This window comes from Buteo buteo, chromosome 9, assembly GCF_964188355.1.
Source record: "Buteo buteo chromosome 9, bButBut1.hap1.1, whole genome shotgun sequence".
Classification (NCBI taxonomy): domain Eukaryota; kingdom Metazoa; phylum Chordata; class Aves; order Accipitriformes; family Accipitridae; genus Buteo; species Buteo buteo.
In genome coordinates, this window is record NC_134179.1 from 12,965,466 (window position 1) to 12,988,815 (window position 23,350).

At 39.5% G+C, this 23,350-nt stretch overlaps 2 protein-coding genes and 1 long non-coding RNA gene across 10 annotated transcripts in view; 2 read left to right on the plus strand and 1 right to left on the minus strand.

Annotated features, from left to right (window-relative positions):
* REL (REL proto-oncogene, NF-kB subunit) overlaps positions 1 to 4,402 on the plus strand; it is a 43,665-nt gene extending 39,263 nt beyond the window's left edge. For both annotated transcript variants that reach the window (XM_075035400.1, XM_075035399.1), the window contains exons 6-10: positions 866 to 970; positions 1,306 to 1,518; positions 1,868 to 1,936; positions 2,045 to 2,119; positions 2,761 to 4,402. In XM_075035400.1, the coding sequence (XP_074891501.1) occupies positions 866 to 970; positions 1,306 to 1,518; positions 1,868 to 1,936; positions 2,045 to 2,119; positions 2,761 to 3,551 (1,253 nt within the window). In that variant the 3' untranslated portion in view covers positions 3,552 to 4,402. The remainder of the gene's footprint in view (positions 1 to 865; positions 971 to 1,305; positions 1,519 to 1,867; positions 1,937 to 2,044; positions 2,120 to 2,760) is intronic.
* Positions 1,383 to 23,350, minus strand: part of PUS10 (pseudouridine synthase 10) — a 39,281-nt gene continuing 17,313 nt past the window's right edge. For 5 of the 6 annotated variants that reach the window (XM_075035403.1, XM_075035406.1, XM_075035404.1 and 2 more), the window contains 11 exons: positions 21,793 to 21,838; positions 19,668 to 19,732; positions 18,506 to 18,591; positions 15,493 to 15,618; positions 13,691 to 13,747; positions 12,678 to 12,754; positions 12,530 to 12,585; positions 12,287 to 12,404; positions 10,970 to 11,112; positions 10,220 to 10,319; positions 5,315 to 8,525 (listed from right to left, as the gene is read on the minus strand). In XM_075035403.1, the coding sequence (XP_074891504.1) occupies positions 8,487 to 8,525; positions 10,220 to 10,319; positions 10,970 to 11,112; positions 12,287 to 12,404; positions 12,530 to 12,585; positions 12,678 to 12,754; positions 13,691 to 13,747; positions 15,493 to 15,618; positions 18,506 to 18,591; positions 19,668 to 19,732; positions 21,793 to 21,838 (913 nt within the window). In that variant the 3' untranslated portion in view covers positions 5,315 to 8,486. Of the gene's footprint in view, positions 1,503 to 5,314; positions 8,526 to 10,219; positions 10,320 to 10,969; positions 11,113 to 12,286; positions 12,405 to 12,529; positions 12,586 to 12,677; positions 12,755 to 13,690; positions 13,748 to 15,492; positions 15,619 to 18,505; positions 18,592 to 19,667; positions 19,733 to 21,792; positions 21,839 to 23,350 lie in introns of those variants that run through there. The other variant, XR_012651587.1, reaches the window with a different exon arrangement.
* Positions 13,354 to 17,551, plus strand: LOC142034341 (uncharacterized). 2 transcript variants are annotated; one of them, XR_012651589.1, is made up of 4 exons: positions 13,354 to 13,771; positions 15,002 to 15,099; positions 15,518 to 15,588; positions 17,181 to 17,551. It is a non-coding gene; the product is annotated as an uncharacterized LOC142034341 (long non-coding RNA). The 2 variants fall into 2 exon arrangements; XR_012651588.1 differs by lacking the exon at positions 13,354 to 13,771 and having other exon boundaries at positions 14,668 to 15,099.

Here is a 23,350-nt window from a genome sequence, read left to right on the forward strand (position 1 = left end):
ACATTAGTGCCCTTTTAAAGAAACTGTAACATAGCCCAGGAAGCTCCGAGGAGGCTGTTCTTTCTTGCAGTAGTCCTCTGTCCATATTTACCCTGCTGGAAAGCTGCTGCTACTGAACGGGGCCAGACACTGTCAGGCACTGCTTGTCTCCATCCCGCATGAGTCCCCCTTCGCCATCAGGCTGTTTGGATGTGGCGTGCAAAGTTGGGTGGTGGTTAATTTATTGTGACATACGACGCTACCAGAGACTGTGCATGGGGCAGCTCTCCATCCACAACTATCATGAGCACTTGTCCATGTTACAGCCACAGTCTGGAGTTGAAATTTGAGTGGTTTTGGATGAAACTTGCTTTAAAAGTTAGGCTCCTAGACCTGTTCTCAAACACCTAGAGAGGGTACCAGAGGAGAGGCTTGATGGCCAAGTATGTCTCTGAATAAAACTACAACCAGATACTCAGAGAGGGGAATTTTCTTAACTTGCTAGCCCAGCTTTTTCCAGAGAAGTATGACTGTAACAGCTAATCAGTCACTCAGAGAACTGCTCTGAATTCTACAGCTTGAAGGGCAGCAGGGCTGAGCACAATCACGTCATTCGGGGAAGTATTTTGAGACTGCTCTAGAATAGTTAGGGAGTGAGTGGCACAGCTGCACTGGAGATGAGCGGCCAAGAGCTGTAGGATCATGGAACATCAAGCCCTGCTTCTGAATTTCCTGTATGGAGCAAGTTGTTTTGTGTGGATTTTGGGGTGTCACACTCCTCCAGCTGTTGCCTTCCCTTCATATGCCTTAACTCCCAGCACCTCACCTTCAATAGCAACAAAGTTACAGTAATTCTTTATCATCAAATTTGCCCGTTTGTTTCCAGGAGCTCCCAACACAGCAGAATTAAGAATTTGTCGTGTGAACAAGAACTGTGGAAGTGTAAAAGGAGGAGATGAAATATTTCTACTGTGTGACAAAGTTCAGAAAGGTAATCTTGACTAGGGTTTTTATTTTTTTTTCTCCTTCCCCTGCCTTTGTTCTAAGTGGCTGACACTACCACTTTCTAGCTGGGGAACTGAAGCCCTTCACCACACTGACTGCCGTGTAAGTGGTCTGGTTTTATAGCTGGGCAGAACAGCTTTCAGGTTCAAGGGCTCTCAGCACCTCTGAAAGATACTCAGTGCCTTTAAAGTTGAGCCATTTACTTTTCATCTGAATTCTGAGTCAGACTCCTTTCTTTGTTCCTCTTCTCCCTTCCTTCTGCTGCAAGTTTGCAGTTTTCTTCTTCAGCTTAACAAGCATCTTCTGTTTCTAATGGATTAGATGATATAGAAGTCAGATTTGTCTTGGACAACTGGGAGGCCAAAGGTTCCTTCTCACAAGCTGACGTTCATCGTCAAGTTGCAATTGTGTTCAGAACGCCACCGTTTCTCAAAGACATCACCGAGCCCGTCACAGTGAAGATGCAGCTGCGAAGACCTTCAGACCAGGAAGTCAGTGAACCTATGGATTTCAGATACCTACCAGATGAAAAGGGTATGTTTCCAATTACCCGAGTTTCTGAAAAGCCACTATCAGTGCAGAACTCATGTTAATAATAAACAGTAGCTTAATTAGTAAAAATTCTAAAACACTACTTCTACAAAGTAGATCTTTGGTTTTTAAAAGTAACAATGGTCAATTTGGTCCCTCTTTCAATGAAAATATCAAGAATCATGGTTAATAACACTGTCTTGGTTTGTTAGTGCAATCATGTCTTAAGTATTTTTCTTTAAATATATCTTGACTACAATCAGGTGCCACTACTGTACGTTTTAGAAAGTTCCTTTACTAATTATATCAAAGAGAAACGTAACGCTTTTCCCTTCCACTCCTTTCTCTGTAGACCCATATGGCAACAAAGCAAAAAGGCAAAGGTCAACGTTGGCTTGGCAAAAGCTCATACAGGACTGTGGTAAGGAAAATATTTGTCTTTCTCTTGTTGGAGTGAACTTAATTTGGATGGAGCTATTTTATATAAAAGCAAACATGTAGTGTAGGCTCATGCTTTCTTCCATCGCAGGGTCAAATGCGACAGAGAGGCCCAAAGTAGCTCCGTTCCCCACTGTCACTCCTGAAGGGAAGCTCATCAAGAAAGGTTGGTTTTTGCTTGCAATCCAACAGTGGTTTGAAATGGTGTCCGACTGCTGCGGGGAAGGGCTGGAGCTTTTTCAGGGGGGCACTGAAGTTCCCAAGGCAGCAGTAGTACCTGTCCCTTACTTTCCCTCCTCCAGATTCTTCTCAAAGCCTCAGCCCTGCTGCAACTTCCGCTTTGCACAGAGGGGGGCTACACCTTCTTCACCTTGAAGCATTGCTAGCTTTCAGCCTTAAGTTAGATAACTACGGATCTTCTGTGTGTTCAGATACGCAGCCCTTCAAACATCCACTCAGTTGCTGGCCTTCCCTCTTCCCTCCTCTTTGCTTGAAATTCTAATATTCCCTTGAAGGTTTCTTCCTGTAAGATACTGGTACTTTTGACTATACAAACTAAAACTATCAGTTCTTTACTTAAATGTAGCTGTCACCTTCAGCATTTGCCATAGAGGGGTGAGGTGGATAGCTGTCTTGCTGCTGTCCAGAAATCTGGGGTCCACCCTGGAGAGCAGTTAAGTGTGAAAGTGCAAATGCACATACAATCTCACTAAGACAGCACTGGTTTTGCTTTGCTTTTTACCGTTTGTGATTTTAAAAAATACAAAAAATGGCATTAAAATGCAGTTACGTCTTTCCTTTCCATAGAACCAAACATGTTTTCGTCTGCAATGATGATGCCGGGGCTAGGAACCCTGGCCAACACTAGTCAGATCTACCCTGTCTGCAACCAGATTCCCCATCCGCCTGCGCAGGTGGGGCCAGGGAAGCAAGACACGCTCTCCTCGTGCTGGCAGCAGCTGTACGGCACCCCCTCTTCAGCCGGCAGCCTGCTCAATGCACACCCACAGAACAGCTTTGCGGCAGATGTGCCTCAGCCTGCTGCTCAGGGCAGCAGCTCTCTCCCAGCTTTCCACGACAACTCCCTGAACTGGCCTGACGAGAAGGATTCAGGCTTCTACCGGAATTTCGGCAGCACAAATGGGATGGGAGCAGTGGCAGTGTCAACTGCAGACATGCAGAGTGTTTCTAGTAACAGCGTCGTGCACCAGGCTCACCCCGCCAGCGTCTCCACAGCCAGCATCGTCAACATGGAGACCGACGACATGAACTGCACTAGTATAAACTTCGAAAAGTATAACCCAGTGTTAAATGCAAGCAATCACAGGCAGCAGCTCCATCAGGTGCCTCCAGCTTGCCCGCCTGTAGCAGCCCCGGGCAGTACGCCTTTTAATTCGCAGTCTAACTTAGCTGATCCAGCAGTTTACAGTTTTATAGACCAAGAAGTTTTAAGCGAATCGAGACTATCCACCAACCCAATCCCAAACCATCAGAATAGCATTGCAGATAACCAGTACTATGACACCGATGGTGTCCACACTGATGAGCTTTATCAGTCTTTCCAATTTGATAACATATTACAAAGCTATAACCATTGAGCCAGCAGTGTCGGGCTGGAAGCAGGTACGTAGACCTTTTCAGATGGCTAGCTGTGTGAAGAAGAGTAACTTACCCTTCTGGAATCCCTGCTTTTTCTTTCAGAATGTTACTATGCAGGTTTCATGATATAACTTGAGGTTATCTATTACAGCCCAAAGACTGATGCCCATAAAGAAGAGAGGTGGGAGTAGGGTTTGGGGTTCTGTACCTTAAAAGTACCTTGTATGCATATTTTTACGCTGTTGGAAAAGGGAACTGTTAACACTTAAATCTTTCTTACCTTTGGGGACTGTAAAAGCTGGCATCTTCAGAAGAGTTAAAATGTCAAATACTTCGCAGGGTTAAAATCGTTTGAAAAATAACCGGTTTTGCAATGGAAATTAAATTTAAATTTTGATAGGACAGAAATTAGGAAAAAAACCTGCACGTGGGCACTCTAGTTCAGACTCACCTAACAATGTTAAAGTTTTACTCAACTTACTTGAAAGGTTTAGGTTTCTTACCCTCTTTCGCATAAAATAACTCTTATCCTAAAGCAGATCATGCATTGATTTTTCACATTTTCACCACACTCCATTTGCTTTGAAGGCAAATTTACTCTAAAATTTTTTTAATGACTATGTCATTGTTAGATATATTTTAAAAGACCGGAAGGTTTGAGTTTTTAAATAGTCCAGCTCTGTTGTAAATGAATCACTGCACAAAAGAATGAACAGAAAGTAAGGACTTCTCTGCACTTCATCCAAAGTGCACTATTTTAAATGACAAACCCCTGTTGCTTTAGGAATGGAGCACACTGTTATTTCTCTGAAAGTTTTTGTGTGTGTGTGTGTGTGTGTGTAGCTGTGATGTGTACGTTATTTTGAACTGCAGAAATATGTTGAGCCGAAGCACCTACCTATTCTTTCCTCAGGTATCCTGGCAGTTTCCTGCTATGCAAGTGACTGCTTAAAAGGCGGCTCAGATCCTGCCTCCCCACCACCCCCTCACAAGAAAGCTCTGGGGCAAAGCCAGAGGCAGTCTTAGTGCAGCCTCATCTAGATGCACTCTATTAACAACTTAAGGCCATTTCAGTCAGTACTAATTAAAAACACTCCTCTATACTCTGTATCAGAAACCAGAACTTCCTCCCTTCCACTTGATTCCCAGTCTTCATTCTTAGCCTGGGTTGCGAGATGTTCAGTGACAACTCGCGTGGATGTAACTGGCTAAGTAAGACACTCTACTCTGCATTATAGGGCTTTGCTATTTTATTATTATTATTATTTTTTAAGAAGCAACACAGCAAGAAATATATGAGTATTTCTTAAGTTATACAGCTGTTTTGTATGGCAGATAAGGCTTAGGATTCTAATTGTTACTGTTCAGTAACATAAAACTGCACCATGGAAAGAAGCAATAAAAAAAGCACGCTGATACATAAAAAACAAAAAACACAACCCCAAATCAAAAAAGCCACTTCAGACGTATAGTTGTACACGAAGCAAAAAGGAACTCCAAAAAGCCACCGTGGTTTATAGGAAAGGAATGACTCCTTAACTGCAGTAATTCATTGCATTCAAAGCAATAAGGTGCTGCTGCTGTAATGCATTACACCAATTACACAGGTTTGACAGAATACGCTCCTTAGACAATGTGTAGAATATATGAAGTTTGGAAAACTGCTTCCCCTGGCTCCAGGTATACAATGCAAGGAATTGACTCACCACATTTAAAGCAGTTTCTCCTCACTTTTGCATAGCTCCTCTGCAGTCTTAAGTAATAGAAAGACCAAAGAAATACAAAGAAAGCTTGAAATGTGTTTTGGGTTTTTTTTTGAAGTTCTCAATTTTAAGTATATTAAATGTAAACATTTTACTCACTTCATAGAAAGCTCTTTATAGTACAATTTGTTTTTACTGTATAATTAAATATTTTCAAAGTTCTGTTTTCCTTTGTAAACAAGTTGGTTTGGTAATTAAAAAACTGGTTATACTAAGTACTCAGCTTCTGCAACCCTCTCAGATTCATGACATCCCTCACCACAGGAAAGCCAGAGAAATGGGAGAAGGTAGGTTATGGGTCGCTTATCTTGGGGCTTTTTTGAGTATTTTCTGTTCACAGTTACTGTTGGCTACTACTAAACCTAACGCAATGTGTGCAGTAAGGGTTCATCTGCACGCAGCAATTTTTTGTGGCAAAGCAGTTGACCTGTTAGGCAGAGCGGACAGATGCTTTCATGCTCAGCTAGAGCTGTGCTACTGGTACAGCTTTCTCCAGGGTCAGCTAAGCTGATGCAAAAAATGCGGTGGCGGGGGGGGGGCGCATTATAGGTGACCAGTTGTTTGGAGAAACACAACGGCTTTGTTTTGAGTCCTTCCAGTGCAGAGAAGGATGGTGCTAAGAACACCGGGCCTCATTTTTTAGTATTTTTCACGTAATGTGCTAGAAAATGCCTCCCTCTTTCACACATGCCTAATGAACAAGATTAAATCTTAATTCTCACAAAATATCCTATCTGAGTACTCACAAGTAGGCGTTTTACTTTTAAAAATAAGATGAAGGCCAAAGTACGTTAATATTATTGCTGCAATATTCATCACAGATTATGATAGTTCAAAGTGTTTACTTTGTATTAGAAATTGCAGACTTTAAACAAAGTTCAAAAAAACGAGATTACATCTCTCATTTTCATATTTTCACATGATCACTGAACAATAACTGTGTAAAGAGCTGTAGAGATACTTGCATCATCAGCTTTTTTATCCCCTTACTTGGGTACTTCACATTTATCATAAAAGTAAGCTGTTTGGGAATTTTTGGCAGACCTCTCTACATTGCATGGAGAAGAGATTAGACTCCACACATTTAGTGTAATCTTTATAGCCTTGTTTATCTGCACTTTGATTCTTAACATGTTCTCCACTGTCACCATGCTAACGTACAGCACAGTGCAGAAAGAGCTGCGGCTGGCAGTGCCTCGAGTGTCCTTGCACTACAGCAGGAGCAGAAGCCCTTCCAGCTTCTGCCTTGTGAGCTCTGTTTCCCCCTTGGAACAGCTCTTCTCATGTCTGTTGTGCCCATAGTGCAGTCTTGTTTACATTTTTTTCCCCCTGTAGTTTATGGAATTTATAAATCATATTTTAGCTCACTTTGAGTTTCAAGAAATCACATAGATATGAGACTGATATTCTCTTTTGTTTGTTTTCTGAATTCAGTTTCTTAAGTTTTCCATCATTCACAATACTTCCTTTCTGGGTACAGCTTATTATCTATCTGAGACAACTACTCCTGGAACCTGTTGCTCATAACAGCTTTAAATGAAAAACAAAAAAACAGTGCTGTCTGACTCATGTTCCTATTATTTTTGTGTTTGTTAGAAAAACAGGAGCTTCTGAACTACTACCATACTTATGCTACAGTGGATTAGGAAAACAAATGATGAGACACAAGTTTTGACAGCCCAGCACAGGCAGAGTGTATAATATTTAGACTATTTTTTCAACATCAGTTTCTAAGACCTCCTTGAAAATGTATTTATTAATGCCTTTTTGAACCTTCAGCTGAAGTTATCATACAGCTCTCCTATTATGAGGTTCTGGCACCACTGAATTGAAGGTAAGACATCCCAGTAATCGTGCCTGTCCCCAGACAGTGGTTTGTCTCAGCAAATATTACCCTCTTTACTTCTCAAATGTTAATTAATGAGGAGCCCTTCAATTCCAAACCATAATTTCTTGTTGATAGTTTAACAGTCTTCTGTACTTCAGGTAAGCACAAGCATCTTCCTAATGGATTAACAGGATACAGGCATAGAAGTGGCTTTTCCTGAAGATGTAGGTGGTGCTTTGTATGAAAGATTTAAAAATCACATAAGCAGAGAAAAACTCTAGTCTTCCCTATTCTAGGCAAGTGTCTAGGCAATGTTCAATTCTTCCAGGCATCCATCCAAGGCTAGGCACTAGAAAAAAATGTATTATGCTACTAAACCAAAGCTCTTTATCTCTGTCTTGGTCTCTCTATACCAAGATTCTTCAGTACGTTTTTATATTTGCCTGCACTTTGAGGTTCTTGGTATTCCTATTTTTCTTTAGAGTTCCATCATGCATCACTGCCAGGAGTTCCCAATCTTTTTGTACATGGTGACTCAACTGGGGAAGTCCTATGCCTGAAGAGGACTGTAACCAGGCCAGAGAGCTGTTGAGGCCTCAAGTACCTCAACTTGTTTCTAGGAAACATCACTGATGTTTTTAAATGAGAAAAACTTGGGTTTAAGTGCAAAGTTTTTCTCTGAAAGCTGTTTTTCCCTTTGAGAAGTACTTTGTCTGGGAGATAAATTTGTCCATCTCTAAAACTGACACTGACCAAAAAGCAGTCAGCGGAGAGTGGAGTGCTGCGTCGTTCCAGGCACTATCCTACTGGTTTCAGAGTCTCCCTGACTTTTGGGAAATACTCCTGCATGAATAATGCTCAGAAAAAAAGTTAGGACTGGGTTTTCAGGTAACTCAGTGCTACCTGCATCCAGACATGAAAGCTGCAGCATTCAATATAAAGAGAGTTAAAAAAACCTAGCTTAAGGGAGGGTTATTTTTAATTAAAACATTTTAAAACTACTGCAGAAGGCATATTTGATGCACTTGCTCAGTACACCATTTGCACATGTTATACCATTTATCTTTTTCTTAATTGTTTTTTTAAAAAAGACTTTTTATCAATACACTAGCTTACCAAAATCTTTTCATGCACAGAAGAAATTAAAATAAGGCTAGAGATTAAATGAACACTACCTGTTCCAGAGTGTTTAAAGTTGATTTAAAGTAACAGCATCCTTTGGCAGATCAACATGATCCAAATGTTCAACAGAAATAGTTTGCAACCAAGCTGTAATACTGTACAGTGTTCAGTGACCAGCTGCTGACAGAGTTGCTGCTTCTTCCTTGTCCCAGCTTGAAAAGTTAATTATCCAGGGTTGGAGGCCAGTCAACATCAACAGACTAGAAGAGACCAGAAGAGCAGGAGGAGGTGGGGGGGGGGGAGGCAAAATCAGCAGAGTGGGTATTTTACATATATAAAGAGACTTGGTATCAGAACTCTCTGCTTGTCAGCTATAGGCTAACAGTGAAAAGAAACAGTAAATAAAGGACACTAAGAACAAGGACAAGACAAGCAGGAGACAGTGACATGAAACAGCCACCTTGTTCTAGTGGCTCCATGTGTATCTGGAGAGAGCTTTCTGGGAGCTGGGCTTTCTTCATAAGCAGAATCACAACTCCTCGTACTACTACTTCCCAGCATCATTTGATGTTGGGTTGTATTTATAGAGTCCAGAACTGTTAATTAGAAACGTGAACCATCTCCATCTTCTACCCATCCTACAGATGGGCTGTTACGATGTGAAAACAAATAACCTGTTGCTTGATGCCACAGAAATATTCAGGTATTGGGCAGTGCAGGCAAGGATCAAGTAGAAAACCATCACCTGTACCCATATCTGCCTCCTGAGTAAGGAAAACTAGACTAAAAGAATAAGCTGTCAAGCATTATGCACATGAATTATCTAGGCAACATCATTAACAGTAATCCTGACTGTTAGTCAAAAGGGACAGAACGTGCCTGGCACTTTATCAGAAGCAAACGTTGTAATTACTACAACTTGGATTACGTCTTTCTTCCCCAGCCTCCCTGAGGCCATCTCCGATTCCCTTTGGGCGTAAACTTGTTGCTCACCCTCTTCCAAAAGCAGCACACCCTACACTACCGTAGTATCACCATTTGCAATCACAACACAGGGATTGCCACACAGCACGTTAAACACCTTGGCTTCAAGACTGCCTACATTAATCATACCTACTCCTTGCCTAATCTACAACTTTGTCAAAGGATTAGGCTCTTAGGCTGAGCTTAAATGCATTATTAGCAAGATGACTAATCATTTTCAAGTCCCATGGCATCTTTCATAGTTATGTCCAATAACTAGTGACACCTATCCGTAAGAGTGATGCTTATCAGCCTGAGCCCCAAGTCAGGTGTTCCTGTTTTCAGAAGTAACTGAAGTGCCCTCTGCAGCTGTCTTTCTGTATTATCCTACAAAAGATAACGCAAAAAACTGTGAGGCTGTTCTGCAAAATGTAACACGTGGGCAGCTTTCCAGAAATACACGAGAACAAGCATGCTAATCATTGGCTACTTGAAATGAAAACCCATGTTTTAAATAAACCTTGCCAAACCACTAGGTTAAATATTAAATCCATATCTCTACATACATTCTTTTAACCAAAATAAATTTTGTTTTTTCATCTGACTCCAGCAAGTGAACAGATACAATTTCTTGCTATGTTTGAACCAGCATTGAAAGAGGAAGTCAAATCTCTCCGATTTTTCATCCAACCCAGTTTTGAAAAGAAGTGATGTGGTACATGTAACATTGCTAAGCTCTGTTCCACTGGGTGCTAATAATAAGTGTCATCAATTCATGGCATGTCCTCCCATCCCTCCCCAACATGAATTCAGCAGAGGAAGCCTGTCACATGTGCCAGCATGGTACAAACCACTATTTTTGCATTAACATCAATTTTTCTATTAGCTGTGTTAAGGAATGTTGATTCAGTTAGAGCAATTCCACTGAAAGGATCTCACAAATACAACTACATTACTAATTTCCAGGCAAGATAAATAGCAAACAACTTACTTCTACATCCAACTCCAGAATGTCAGCAGTTCTGTTCAGTAGAGAGCCAATATTGGGCTTTGTTCTTCCAAAGTCTCCATGCACAAATTCTTTAATGTAGCTAGAAATACTGGCTAAGGAAATGTGCATTTTACTGCAAAGTCATCAAAAGGAAAAGAAAAGAGTATGGTGAAAAATCTCAAAGCAAAAATAGTGTCCTTTTTCTACTCTTAAGCCATTTTGCACTGAACATCGTGTTAAGCCTATATCCATCTTTAAAAGACTTCTTAATTTTTGGCTTCTGACTCCAATGCCAAAAAATGTACTATTGACTTGTATTTCCTGTTTTATTCCAAAGTGAGTGGTAACTTTATGACAAAACTGTTAACTTGTAAGTAGCAGCAATCTACAGTATGCATTGCAGTGCATTAATTATCATGGAAAAACTTATTTTCCAAGGTGAAAAGTTTTCAGTTAAATTAGAAAAGGCTTAAGTGTATCTTTAACCAGTACATTTTTATAGCTATCACATACTTTAAAACTATCAGAGTGGTCATCACAAAAATACACACACACACGTAGCATTTTTGAATGAAAGCCTGAATGTAAAATTCTGACATCAAAGCAAACATTATGCAGCAACATATGACTGCTGAAGAGCAGGGATTTAGAAACACCCCAGCAATAAAAGCAGGGAACTTCCCATTACCCAAATTACTCTAATCAGCAAGCTGTTTCATAAATGCATTGTGTAATGGCATCTAAGGATACGTTCCTGCTTGGGTCTTCAGATGCAGGCGAAAATGATGCTCGTCTAGGTACTCAGATTTCATGGTGTGAATAATCCGACATCTTACAGCTAGAGGCCTTCTGTGAAGAACCCGGAGAGGTGTCTTCTGGTCAAGTTTTAATTCCTGTTACAAGAGATAACAAAATAAATGAGGAAGGAAATGTGCAACATACTGCACATATTGTAAGAGTCATATGTATTGTTAACAATCACATCTTTTTTATATTGTATTATGGTAGTTGAGTAATCTTCTTGAGGCAAGACTAATTTTTTCCATGTTTATCAAAGGAAAAAAGGACAACCACCTTAAAGGCTAAATGAAAAGGCCTCATATCAATACAAACTAATGGAATCACAAATACAGAGGAATAACCTTGAATTCTCCATAGTCCTTTGCTGGAATGACTCCAGGATTGAGAGGCTCGCTAAAAGCCTCAGGGCAATCAAAACCAAGAAAAAAATAATCCCACCCACAAAATGCTTTGTCTAAACTACAGCCAACCCCCTAGAAATAAAAGTGAGGGAAAAAACCCCAAAGTGAGATTAGATCTCGCAACAGTCTTTTTAAAAGTTCATTCCCCACACCCTTTCCCAAATGAGATGCAGCAGTTTGGAAGGCAACTTTTCAGGGAGTGGGCATGCTAAAAAAAAGCTTCACAACAGTTGTCTCCCTGAACTGTAATAGCTCAAGCACTCGCTCTGAGAATGTTTTCCTGGCCGAGGCCCATAGGAAATAGTACAACACAACAAAAACTGAACACACTTCTCCATCAGCAGTATCTCCTTGACCAACATTTGGAGAAAGTTCTCATTAACACAGCGTGCTTCTTACGTTGAGCACTTCGTAAGGCCCTTTGCGTTATTTTTCACAGACATTTCAAAATCCTAATTGCTGCAGCTGTGGAAGAATGGCTTTAGAGCTTGCAGAACAGAAGACCTTCTCCATTCCTTTCACTTACACAAAACACTAGCTAAAGTAAATAAAGGGGTGCAGGTGCCAGATTTCCTCCTCTCCCATTCACTACTTTTTATTATTTGGTCTACTGGAAGGTTGACGTTACAACCAAGAATTTGTTGTCTTGGCTAACAGCCAGCTATACTGCTAGCATGACAATGAGGAAGTAAGGAAGGGTGAAAAGGGGGAAGGGAGGTATGAAAGTCCCTATAGCAAGAGGAACCCTCATCAAAAAAAAACCAACCACAGAGAAAGAGATATGTCCATGGCTGCATGTATATAAACTCTCCCCTACGGCACCAGGACAGGTACTATACAAATTAGCAAAAAGAGCTACAGATACCTTGATATCATCTAGAAATGCAATATCTTCTTTCTGTATTGCTTTATCTGTCCATATTAAGGCACTATAGGTCTTTGTCTTTTCCTCTTCACCTTCCTTCATACGACCAATTGCCTCTCTAAACAAAAGAAATTAATTACTCACATAACAAAAGCATAATTATGTAATGCTGTGAGCAAGAATGCTTGCAAAACTCCCAAAGCATCACTTTGAAATCCCTTGCCAGCGATGATAAATACTGACCTGGTGACAAGCTGTAAATCTCGAACCTGTATTTTGTCTGAGGAGTTATTAATTGTCTGTGATATTTAAGAAAGAATCAGTTAGTAAAACTGCTCAGTTAGAGAAGAAACACATGCTTTATGAGTTCCATGAGGTGCAAATGATTTACCTGCTGAAGTCCCTTCATTTCCTCAGCAGTAAAATGTATTCTACGAGGATTCACAAGCTCAATTGCAAAGGGCCTTCCTGGCAACATGCACAGTCATAAAACATAAAAACATGTTGTTCTAAATTAACATTTGAATTTATGCAGTAAGGTTGGAAGGTGTGAAGATTGTCTGCTGTTATGCAAACAGGGATAGGACTTGCGGGTTTAGGGATGTAGCATCAGATGGAAGGAAAGAAACAAGGGACTTTTTTTGGCTACTAAACCCCAGTATCAGCAATAAGTGCAAATTACAACTTCCCAGAAGACATCTTGTACAAGTCTGTGCTAATTAAAAAATAAAATAAGGAAAAAAGTTAATTAGCTTATTTTCTGTCACCTACAGCAATGCCCAGGTGCAAGATGATGTTAAATCCCGCTCCCTCAGCTAAACATCTGTTGCAATAGCTGCACTTTCTGTGCTCAGGGCCAGCGATGATCCCCAGTATAAGCAATGCCAAGAACTACGCTACAAATCAGATGGCAACTGAAACACATCATTGTTAATTTTTACTTTTTCTTTCCTCTTCTCCTTTGGCTATAGTAGCTTCAGCATATTGGAAAGCAACTGACCTTTATGAAGGGCCCAAATTCAAAAAGAAAACAAGGCTTCCCCGCTCCCCAGTGACAGTGAGGCAAAGGAGAAGGACCCAACAGAAGACAATATAGGAATCAGTCTGACATAAATGGCTTAAAAATAGGAAGTGAATAAAATAAAATACTCCTAACAAATTATGTTTTTCCATGCACCTGTGCACCCAAGGACACTGAAAAAGGGCTCCTCTTTCAGTTGGTTTTATGAAAATGTTCGGTCTTTGGGAATAAATACATAAATTCTAAAATGTTTCTGAGATAAAATTTTGAAGTGTGCCTAGTTACACACTTGTGCACTTAACATTCAGCAAGATCTATTAGGGTAGCTTTGGTTAACCATTTTTTTTGTTTCGGTGTTTCACAAGGGATGTTCCAAGCCTTACCATTGCCTAGTGTTCTCACATCCACATCTTCTCTTCCAGAGGAAGAAAAATTAAAGCCTACAACAGATTTGAACAAGGCAGGTGAGATTTTATTTGACATGTTTAATACTCTCTACAGATTTTAAAAGGTGAAATATTTTCTTTCTAAACTTGCTTGCAAATCTACTTCAAAGAGCTATCTTTATAAAATGAAGCCTGCACTGTATTTGAATAAATCTGGGATAGTTATTGTTTATTGCATCAGATTCACAAGTTTCTTGAAGAGCACTTGTTGGCCTGATTGACACTGCTATAACCCTGAAAACGTCCAAAAAAAGCAGTACCATCCTGAAGGAATTCCACTTACTAATTAATTTTGTTCATTTCTTATCCAGATAGTTCAAGTTTATGAATAAAAGCAAAGTGAGCTGTCTTCCTCCAAAACACAACATTTTATCCTAAACACACCCAATGGTTTCCAAAGAAATCAGAGAAATTTCTGCTAGTCACACACATCTGGACAAAAAAGGAAGAAAATTCATGTCCAAACTGAAAAGTAACCTCTGTGTATTTGGTTTTTTTCACTGTTCAAGCTACAAAAATATACTGTTGGGTATTTAGTTTCCTTCATCATACCCCTCCCACCTTTAAGCTTTGCCTGAAGGAAGAATGGGGGACCAAACCCTGCACTACAGGTAACTTTGCAGCTCTATTCCAAAGGGTCTCAGAAAAACTGATGGTTTCAAAATTTTTTCCTCCACAGGGAACATACAGAGTGCATAAAGATTTCCTCAGTTTTTATTATCTCTCATTTCTCTGGTCATATTATGGCAACCACATAAGTGTGAGAAAATTCCTCCATGGTCATGAAGGTGTATGTTGGTCACACTACCAGAATTTTCTTACTTGGGAATGCTCCAGACCCTTAATCATCCTCACAGCCCTTTCCTGGACTTGCTTCGGTATGTCCACATCTTTCTTGTACTAGGGAGCCCAGAGCTGGACCCAGTACTCCAGATATGTCTCCCCAGTGCTGAGTAAAAGGCAAGGATCACCTCCCTTGACCTACTGGCAATGGTCTTTCTATTTGTTTATATCTCTTCTCAACATTACTGCACATGCACTTTTGGTAGCCACCTGTGGTAATTCTGCAAGCGGAAATCAGCTGTTACATCGTACCTGGCCTAAAGACATGGTTTGAGGATATTCCTAGTGTTCAGACCAACATATCCACTGGGAGGAGGAAGGAGAGGAGGGGAAAGTAGCTGTTTTGTCCAAACTAATATTTAATGCAATTTTTCCTTGCTTTGTCTCTAATTCCATGTCTAGTAGATGACAAATGATGGGCAGTGATTATTTCATCTGGATAATCCATGGATAAGCATTTAGCTTGTGGAACTTTATGCACTGAAGAAAATAAGTTAATCAAGGTAAGAAACATGAAGGCGTCAGAGGTTAGGCAGATATTATAGAACGCTGATGGCAAAAACCTTCTCGTTACAAGTCATTTTATACATTACCAACCGTTAAGAAGTATGGCTAGGCAAAAATACTACCACATAAAACCATAATATTTGCATAATCAGATCAACTGAGAAGATATTTTAGTACGATAAAAGACACTGCATAAAACAAAACAGTCATCTAATTACTCACAGATCACAGCTAAAAAAGTTTACAAGCTTTGACTTGGAAGGATAAGACAGGGATAAAGAAACAGTTTTTCTTCCATTACACTCTTGTATTAAGTGGGTAGCTACTAAGAAAAAATATTCTAGTAACGATGAAAAATATATATGGTAAAAGATCTCCTTGATACTTACTATCTGCTTTGAATTCTGCCATTAGATGCCCTGAAATCAGTTCTTCCACTGAAGATTCCAGCTTCCGCTCCCCATCAATAATCCAAGGAGTCTGAGGTAAATTCCTTGAATATTTGTTGTATCTTCCTGTAAAAAACAACTATGTTACCTGTAATCATTCTAAAGCAATGGACAAAAAGCTCCAGTATTGCACAGCACAACACATTTAACCTTCATTGGAGTCTTGTGAAAAGAAATTTACAGGCTTAAACTTGTTTTACGGCAACAGTATGAAACGCGTGCTACTGCATCTACAAGAGTTTCAGTATCCAAGATAGCCAGCTTAAATGTAGACTTGGAGAGCCTATTGCTGCAGTCATACCTTCAGGTATAAGCATAGAAACAAAACTGTATATAGCCTGATGCAACTGGGAATAAAACCCAGAGGTTCAAGTGCCCAGCCTGAGACAACTTAATTCTGAATGGGAAATTTTTTTTTGTAATCAGAGCACACTCTTGAACCAGCCTCCCATACACCAAACTAGTGCAATACATATGCCTGTCCACGAATGCTTATGTGTCCCAAGTAAAGAAGTTCCCACACTCTCCTCTATCAAGTAGTTCAGGTTTCAATCCAAGTTCTACCATTGTCTGAATGTTTAACAAAAGAAACCCAAACTAAAATGCTTTAGCTCATTACAAGGAAAACCACGCAAGCAAAACGTCTCAATAAACTAGTATGAATTTCAAGAACCCTCAAAAGTTGCCATGTAAAGAGATTGCCATCCGCTGACTGATTCCAGTCATAGTCTGTTATGTCACACTAGCATGCCATCTCCCGTGACACAAGGACTGCTACAACCAAAGAACAAGTCTGACATGGATGACCAAAAAGAGCTTTCTTATTCACAGGCTTTATAAGAAGTGAAAATATGCATAAAACAAGGAACTTATTCATAAAGAACAATGAGTAACCCCCTGCACAAACAAGTTTAAATCTGAAACCTTGCATATAGAAAATAAAAAGAGTTCAAAGTAGCTATGCATATTATACTGTGCCTCTGTCATCTCAATGTTTTTGGTTTTCAGTATCATATTTTCCTATTTCTAACAATGTTTCCTTCTTACATTTTGATCTGCAGAAAAACCGACACAAACAAATGGGGAAACTGACTAATACTGTTTCACTGGGGCAAATAATGAAAGTTCTATGACTAATCATTCAGAAGGCAGCTTCACACTGCTAAATTCTCTTTCCACAAAATGGAAAAAGGAAAATAATATTTTTTTCTCTCAACTCCCCATTCTAATAGTTTTAGCTTTTGATCTGAACAAGAGTGGGTTAAAAAAAACAGAAGGTGTTTCTCAGTTTGACAGCTTCTCCTGAACCCTTAAAAAAAAGTTGGGGGGGAATTGATCACTAAACACCAAAGACAAGGTCAGGAGGGCAATACCAACTCTGAAACTGTGCTTCCAAATTAAGATCCCGTCTCATTTAATAGTAGCAAAATAACTGCACTGTATTCAATAAATTCTATTCTGGATTTAATTCTTAAAAAATGAAAGACAACATACTGCCTGGGGTTTTTTGTTTTGGGTTTTTTCTTTTTTTTTTTGGTTGAAGAAAGCTATAAACTATAAATCACAAAACCAGTATTAAATCACATGCAGAAAGCCAACCCTCTGTCTCTTTCTCTCTCTCCATACAGATGAATTCTGATAAAACCATCCAACAAAACAATCTAAAATAGAACAGCATGTTTGGAAAAGGCTAAAAGACACTGGATATCTTGGATTCATGAAAATGTATATCTAACTGTCTAATCAGTAATCAAAAATAAGAAACACGTATGTATAAAACATCAACATTCACTTTTGCATTTTTCTTTTCATTTTACATTTTCCTTTATTCAGGATTTGTACCATCCTTTTAAACACAGTATGCTGGATTTAAATTGCAGGTTTGGGGTTTTTTTAATAATCTGTTTGCATACGTTTAGATAAACGGTTGTTTATACACAGGACTGTGAGAAGGGCAGATACTCTTGCAGGCAGGTGATAAAAAAGTTGAATCGTCTCAACTCAGGGACACCAAGTGTTGTTGCATTACCTGTCTCACTCACTTATTTCAGATGCTATCTTGGTTTGGAGGGGGGTAACTGGAAAGAGCTAAGCTTTCCAAAATTTAACCTTTATTAATCCCATTAAGATTGGCAGTTTTGGGTGGAATAATATGCAGATAAATCCAGACAGTGAAAACCTCTGAATCCAAATCAAAATCCAAGCAAGCGAACAGCACTGCCAGGAGCTTCTTTAGTGGGGAAGTGCCTTTCCCAAACCATGTGCTTATTATGAGGGGACATATTACAACTGCAAGATTTGCAGGGATAAAGGCTTTCTGAAGGAGGGAGCAAGCTTTGACAACAGCGCAAAATTCTTTGTTTCATAAACTGCTTCTGGATAAGCCCCCTTAACGAGCAGAGGCACAAAGAAAGTTATTTTAAGTCTTCACATCACCCTGTGCTGTCTTTAGAAGACAAAACTCTTCCATCTCTCAAAGCAAAAGAAAAACAATGGCAAGGAAAAGCAGGATCTTCCTAAATATCCAGAAGGGAGGTGGGCACACACTGGGAGCAGCCAAAGTGACATGCTCCCCTCCTGCAGCTCCTACCATGGGAACCCTACCTTGGCCCTGATACCACTGTCTGCAGCTCCCACTTCTTTTCAACCATATTCCACCACACACTATCTCCAAGTTTAAATTCACAATGTAAGAGCAGGCAAACAGTTTTGATTTTAGCATGTTGATCTGTAATTTCTAAGTTTTGACAAAATCATGTCTTCAGCAAAGGCAAGTATGATTTCTTCCCCTTTCAAACAAGTCCACTCTTGGATAGAGCTAGATTTGTTTCTTTGCTCCTTTTATATATACTTAATTACAGGAATCAACATAGCAAGAATCTTCTTGGTCTCGTGGCAGTATTATAAAGTTATGTTTAAGACAACACAGCAGCAAATAAATGGATCACTTTACCAGCCACAAAAACTGCACCATTATTGCACTGAATTTCCAGAGCAACACAGAGGTTCTTTGGTGAACTTGGGGGACATGGAAAATGCCTGTATAAAAAAAGATTAAAAAATGCTAGTAATACCGGAACATGATGGAGCATTACCATAGCAATAATGGCATGAAAGATGACGACTTCAGTTACACAAAACACAGCTACAGCATAAACTCAGTATTCACAAAAGCTGGAACACCAAGAAATTGATAAACATTAAGCAAACCAAGAACACCACATTGCAAATTCTTTTGTCAATCTGTCATCAAATATTATCGAGGTATAACACTCCAAAGTGTGCTAATAAGATGTACTGTACTACAGCTATAGCAATAATGAAACTAAATACTGCATGAAAACTATCTCCAGGATCACTAAATCTTTGCTAGGAATCAAAGAAAAGAGCTGCAAAGACTTAGTGCAATTAAGCACAGTGAACTACAGAGAAAGTGTCTGTTGATGTCTTCCCACTGCCTGTGATTTTTACCATATTACAGCACTTGGTGTTTTCTTAAAAGTCAACTCCTAACGTTTTGGAAATAAGGGAAAAAGTCTTTCTTTGAAAGGCAAGCTTCTTTTTACAAGTCTAAGGTTCAAAATACAGAAGGAAGTTCCATGATTTCTAAATCTCTTCTGTGGCTTTGGGGATGTACATAAAGATTTTTGAATGTAAATGATTGGCAAAACTACAACAAACTGGTTTCACTTCTAACTGTTCTAAATCCCATGCCAGACCTGAGATCTGCAGTGACGTACTGCTGAAAGCACAGAGCAGAACTGCAGCTCTGTGACCCACAGTTTCTCCTCTGTGCTGCTCCTGAGATAATCAACCAATGAAGCATTTTTAGTAATGGAAAAAAGAGCATCATTTGTGTCATGTCCAGTTTTCTATGCTCTGTGGCTTAAGTCAAGCATTTTAAGATTACCCCTTAATTAAAAGATTTGGAATGACTTTCTATTACCAGAAAAATAGAAAACAGAACACATTTTAACCAGTAAACTAGCAGAATTTAAACAATTAAAAGTTCTTTTATAGACACCTTACCACTACTTATGCACCTAATATTTTCCTCCCCATCCTAATTCTATACAAAAGCACAATACTAAGAACTAGTTTCAGTATATACTTACTTCAGAAAATCCTCTTCTTTTATCTTCTCTAGGGCTTTTATAACTGCCATTCTAGTGAAAACAGACTGCACAGTGAAATAGAAAAATGAGTCAAGAACTAAGAGAGGATATGCCTAAGGAAGAAAAACCCTAAAACATACATATCGTACACTTCCCACAATATAGTTTTTTTACTTGTGTTTTGTGTTTTCTTATAGCTAAAAGCAACTCTATATCAGCAAGAACTCACTGTGATCTTAACCCTAACTTTAATAGGCCAACAAAGAGCAACAGGTAATTTTGCCAAAATCTATTCACTTAACTTTACTCACAACATGAAAGCAATACAATTAATACAACTTACAGATTGGAACATAACAGTTATTTAGTCGTAGAACCAAGATTTGCCCCTTTGTTTCTAGAAGACACATACAAACAGTAGTATACATTTCCTCACTCTGTTTTTACACAGAAAAAAATAACAAGTGCCACTGACTTTCAGCAGGTCTAAAGTTACTGTCATGCTTCCAAGTAAACCTACTCCAACTCCTTAGAATATCCAATTGCTAAGCCTGTACTTTGGTTAGCTGAAAGAAATGTTAAGCATATCTCTGGAAACTATCTTATTTCAAATGATATACAAAAGTGTGCAAAAGCAAGAACAAAAAAAGTAGTGCTTGGGAGCTCAGGTCCAAATTTGCAAAATAGATTAAAAACTGAATCCTAAATCCATGAAGAGAAACCTAAACCAGCTTCCCCATTTTCAAGAGTTAAGTATACCTAAGCCCCAGGTTTTATCTCAGTGACAGCAGGCAGCTAGTTCTTCTGAAAATAAGACTGTTGAGTAGGTATCTGTTTATAAAGTTCAAAAGTTCATTCCTACTCAGAAGGGCGGGCCCTGAATGGTAGGGCTTGGCAGTTCCTGAACTGTGGAAGGAAAGCAACTTCAGACTCCCAAGCTGCATCAGTTCACAAGGGTGAACTGATAGTAAAAGTAGTAATAATAGTACAGGCAGGAGCCACAGCTATCATGCATAGCCAGGTGCTGCTTTTGATAACTCAAGTGAGGCTAAGGCAGAATACACAGAATTTAGGTTCCTAGAACAGGAGAAACAAAGTGTTCCAACAGGTGAGGTGGAGTCCTACTTTAGGAAGGCTGAGGACAGTAGAAGGTCTCTAAATGAACCTCCTAATCAAAGCATGGTCAGCTATCAGATCAAACAATATTGCCCAGAGTTTTATCCAGTCAGGTCTTGAAATCCTCCAAGGATGGAGCCTGCACACCCTCCCTGCATAGCCTGTTCCACTGTCCAACTGTCCTCATGTTAAGAAGTTTTTTCTCTTATCTATTCCAAACCTCTCATTTCAACTTATTTCCACTGTCTCTCATCCTTCCACCATGCACTGTGAGGAACAGCCTGGCTCCCTGTTCTCAATAATCTCTCTGTTGGTACGAGGGGGAGATTCAGTTAGGTCCTCCCAAAAGCCCTCTCTTCTCCAAGCTGAAGAAGTCCAGGTTCCTCAGCCTCTCCTCCTAGGGCATGTGCTGCAGGCCCCTGACTGTCTTGGTCACCTGCTGAATTTCCAGTTTAGTCGTGTGCCTGCTCAGGGTCTGCAACAAGTGGCAAGGTCCCTTTTCTTTCCTCCCGTCCTCCAAGATGGACAGCATAAAACCATCCTGCATGTATCGTGTCTTTCACTCAGATCAGAGGACATGAGAACTGCAGTGTGATCATTTCTCTTTTGGCTGCGGAGTCTCATCTTCACAATGTGACTTATCTGAACTGTTTCACCCACAGAGAGCTTGAGGATCATCTTTTATGCTACTTTTAATGCATGACAATCAAATTCCTAGATCTTAAGGGAGATATTTACAAAGAACATTCCTAAAATTACATCCTTTAGACAGTCTGGAAAACGAATGACCTAAAGAAAAGCACCAAGCTTTTAGTCTTCCTAAGAAGAGAAATGTTAAATGAATAAAGGAGACAACTTTATTTTTGGACAATTCAAAACTAAAGAGAATTTTGATGAAGGAAAACCAGACATTAAACACTGACTGAATACCCAGATAAGTTCTTCATTGTACCTACTGCTGTGAAATTCTGATTGTCAGAAAAGAAATACAACAATGATGAGATCCTACCTGTTTGTTCTTCGCTGGTTTGAAACAGTCTGGACAGGCTGTGGCTCTAAATACAGAAATGAAAATTAGCTGCTACTCTTACAGAAAAAGACATAAACAGAAAGACTTATAAACATAGCATGTACTTGGTCTTTGGATCTCGCATGTCCGGTATCTCACACGTCCAGTATCTCACGTCCACAACTTAGCACAGAGCAGATTTTAAAATTAAGTTTACCCTGAACCACAAATGGCAGAAGGTGTGCATTGCTTGAGCTAGAGAGAAATTATGGACTAAGGTGTGTAAGCCTCTTTTGCTCTGATTAACACAAATGTGTCTCAGCTTTGAGATGGGATGGAAAAGCACACAGGAAGTTTAGCTTTCAGTCCTTTCTAATCCTTCTCAATAAAGGTCATGATTAATGTTTAAGTTCTGTGCAAGATTTGCTGACATCTTGAAATCTATATTTGCTGTTCTAAGACAATGCACACTACAAACTAGAGATTCAAATCGCTGCTTCTGGATAGGAAAATTCAATTTACTACAGAAAAAGTAACCCCAGGTGTTCAATACCATTTGTGCTTTGCCTCTTCAAAAGGAAACTATTGGTCGTTTCACGAAAGTGAAAGCCAAGTCAGTGAAACACTTTTTCTGAGTACTGCAGAGGAAGTTGCTGTTCCTATTAGTGGATTTCTATGTATGCAGTTAGAAATGATTTCTAGCCTACAACACAATTTATCATTTCTTGCTGGTGCTTTTCAACACCTCTTTAACTACTTTAGACTATAAGGAAGCAGGTCTGACCTCTTGCTGTTTCTATACAAGCAACTTGCCTGGCCAGTTTGTGACACAAAGCATCATAAATTCCCTCTTCCAGATTTCAGTATCACCTTACCTTTAAATATAAATCTCCATATATAAACTAACAAAAGCCAATTCAATCTTCCACGCCAAACCAAGGGTCATTTTAGCACACCTACCTACACATAATTGTGTAAGAATAAGCTTGAGAGATGAGAAATTGCAGATGCCACACTTGGAAATCCCACCCAAAAGCATACTTGGAGGACTTCTCCAGGTTGAGACAAGGTCCTACCTGGCTTCCATAAAAAACATGACTGTCATTACTAAAGCTGGGCCAATTGCCAAATTTACCGTATTTACACCAAAACCAAACCATTGCCTCAGAATATGCCCAGAGCTAGCCATTCACATATGCAGAATGCCTTGACACCTGAGAAACTACTATGTAATTAAACTAGGTAATATGCTGTCAGAAAAGTGTCTAAAACCTTAATTGCTATTTAATTATGCTACAAAGAGAAGGCAAAAAAAGGGATATTGTCAGGTCACATGGAATACACCTGAGTAGCTGGAATGTGGAATGGAACTTCTTTACGGCTTTCACTTCTACAACTATTCCACTTGGAGCACTGACATTGGTACCATAACATGCTCAACATCAAAGTTTTTGAAATGACACAAAAAAGACGGAAGGATGAGCTTAAAATAAGAGCTGAGAGGTTTCAGAGGAAGGAAGAGCACTGCAGAAAACAAGAACTGATCAAGTAAAATTAA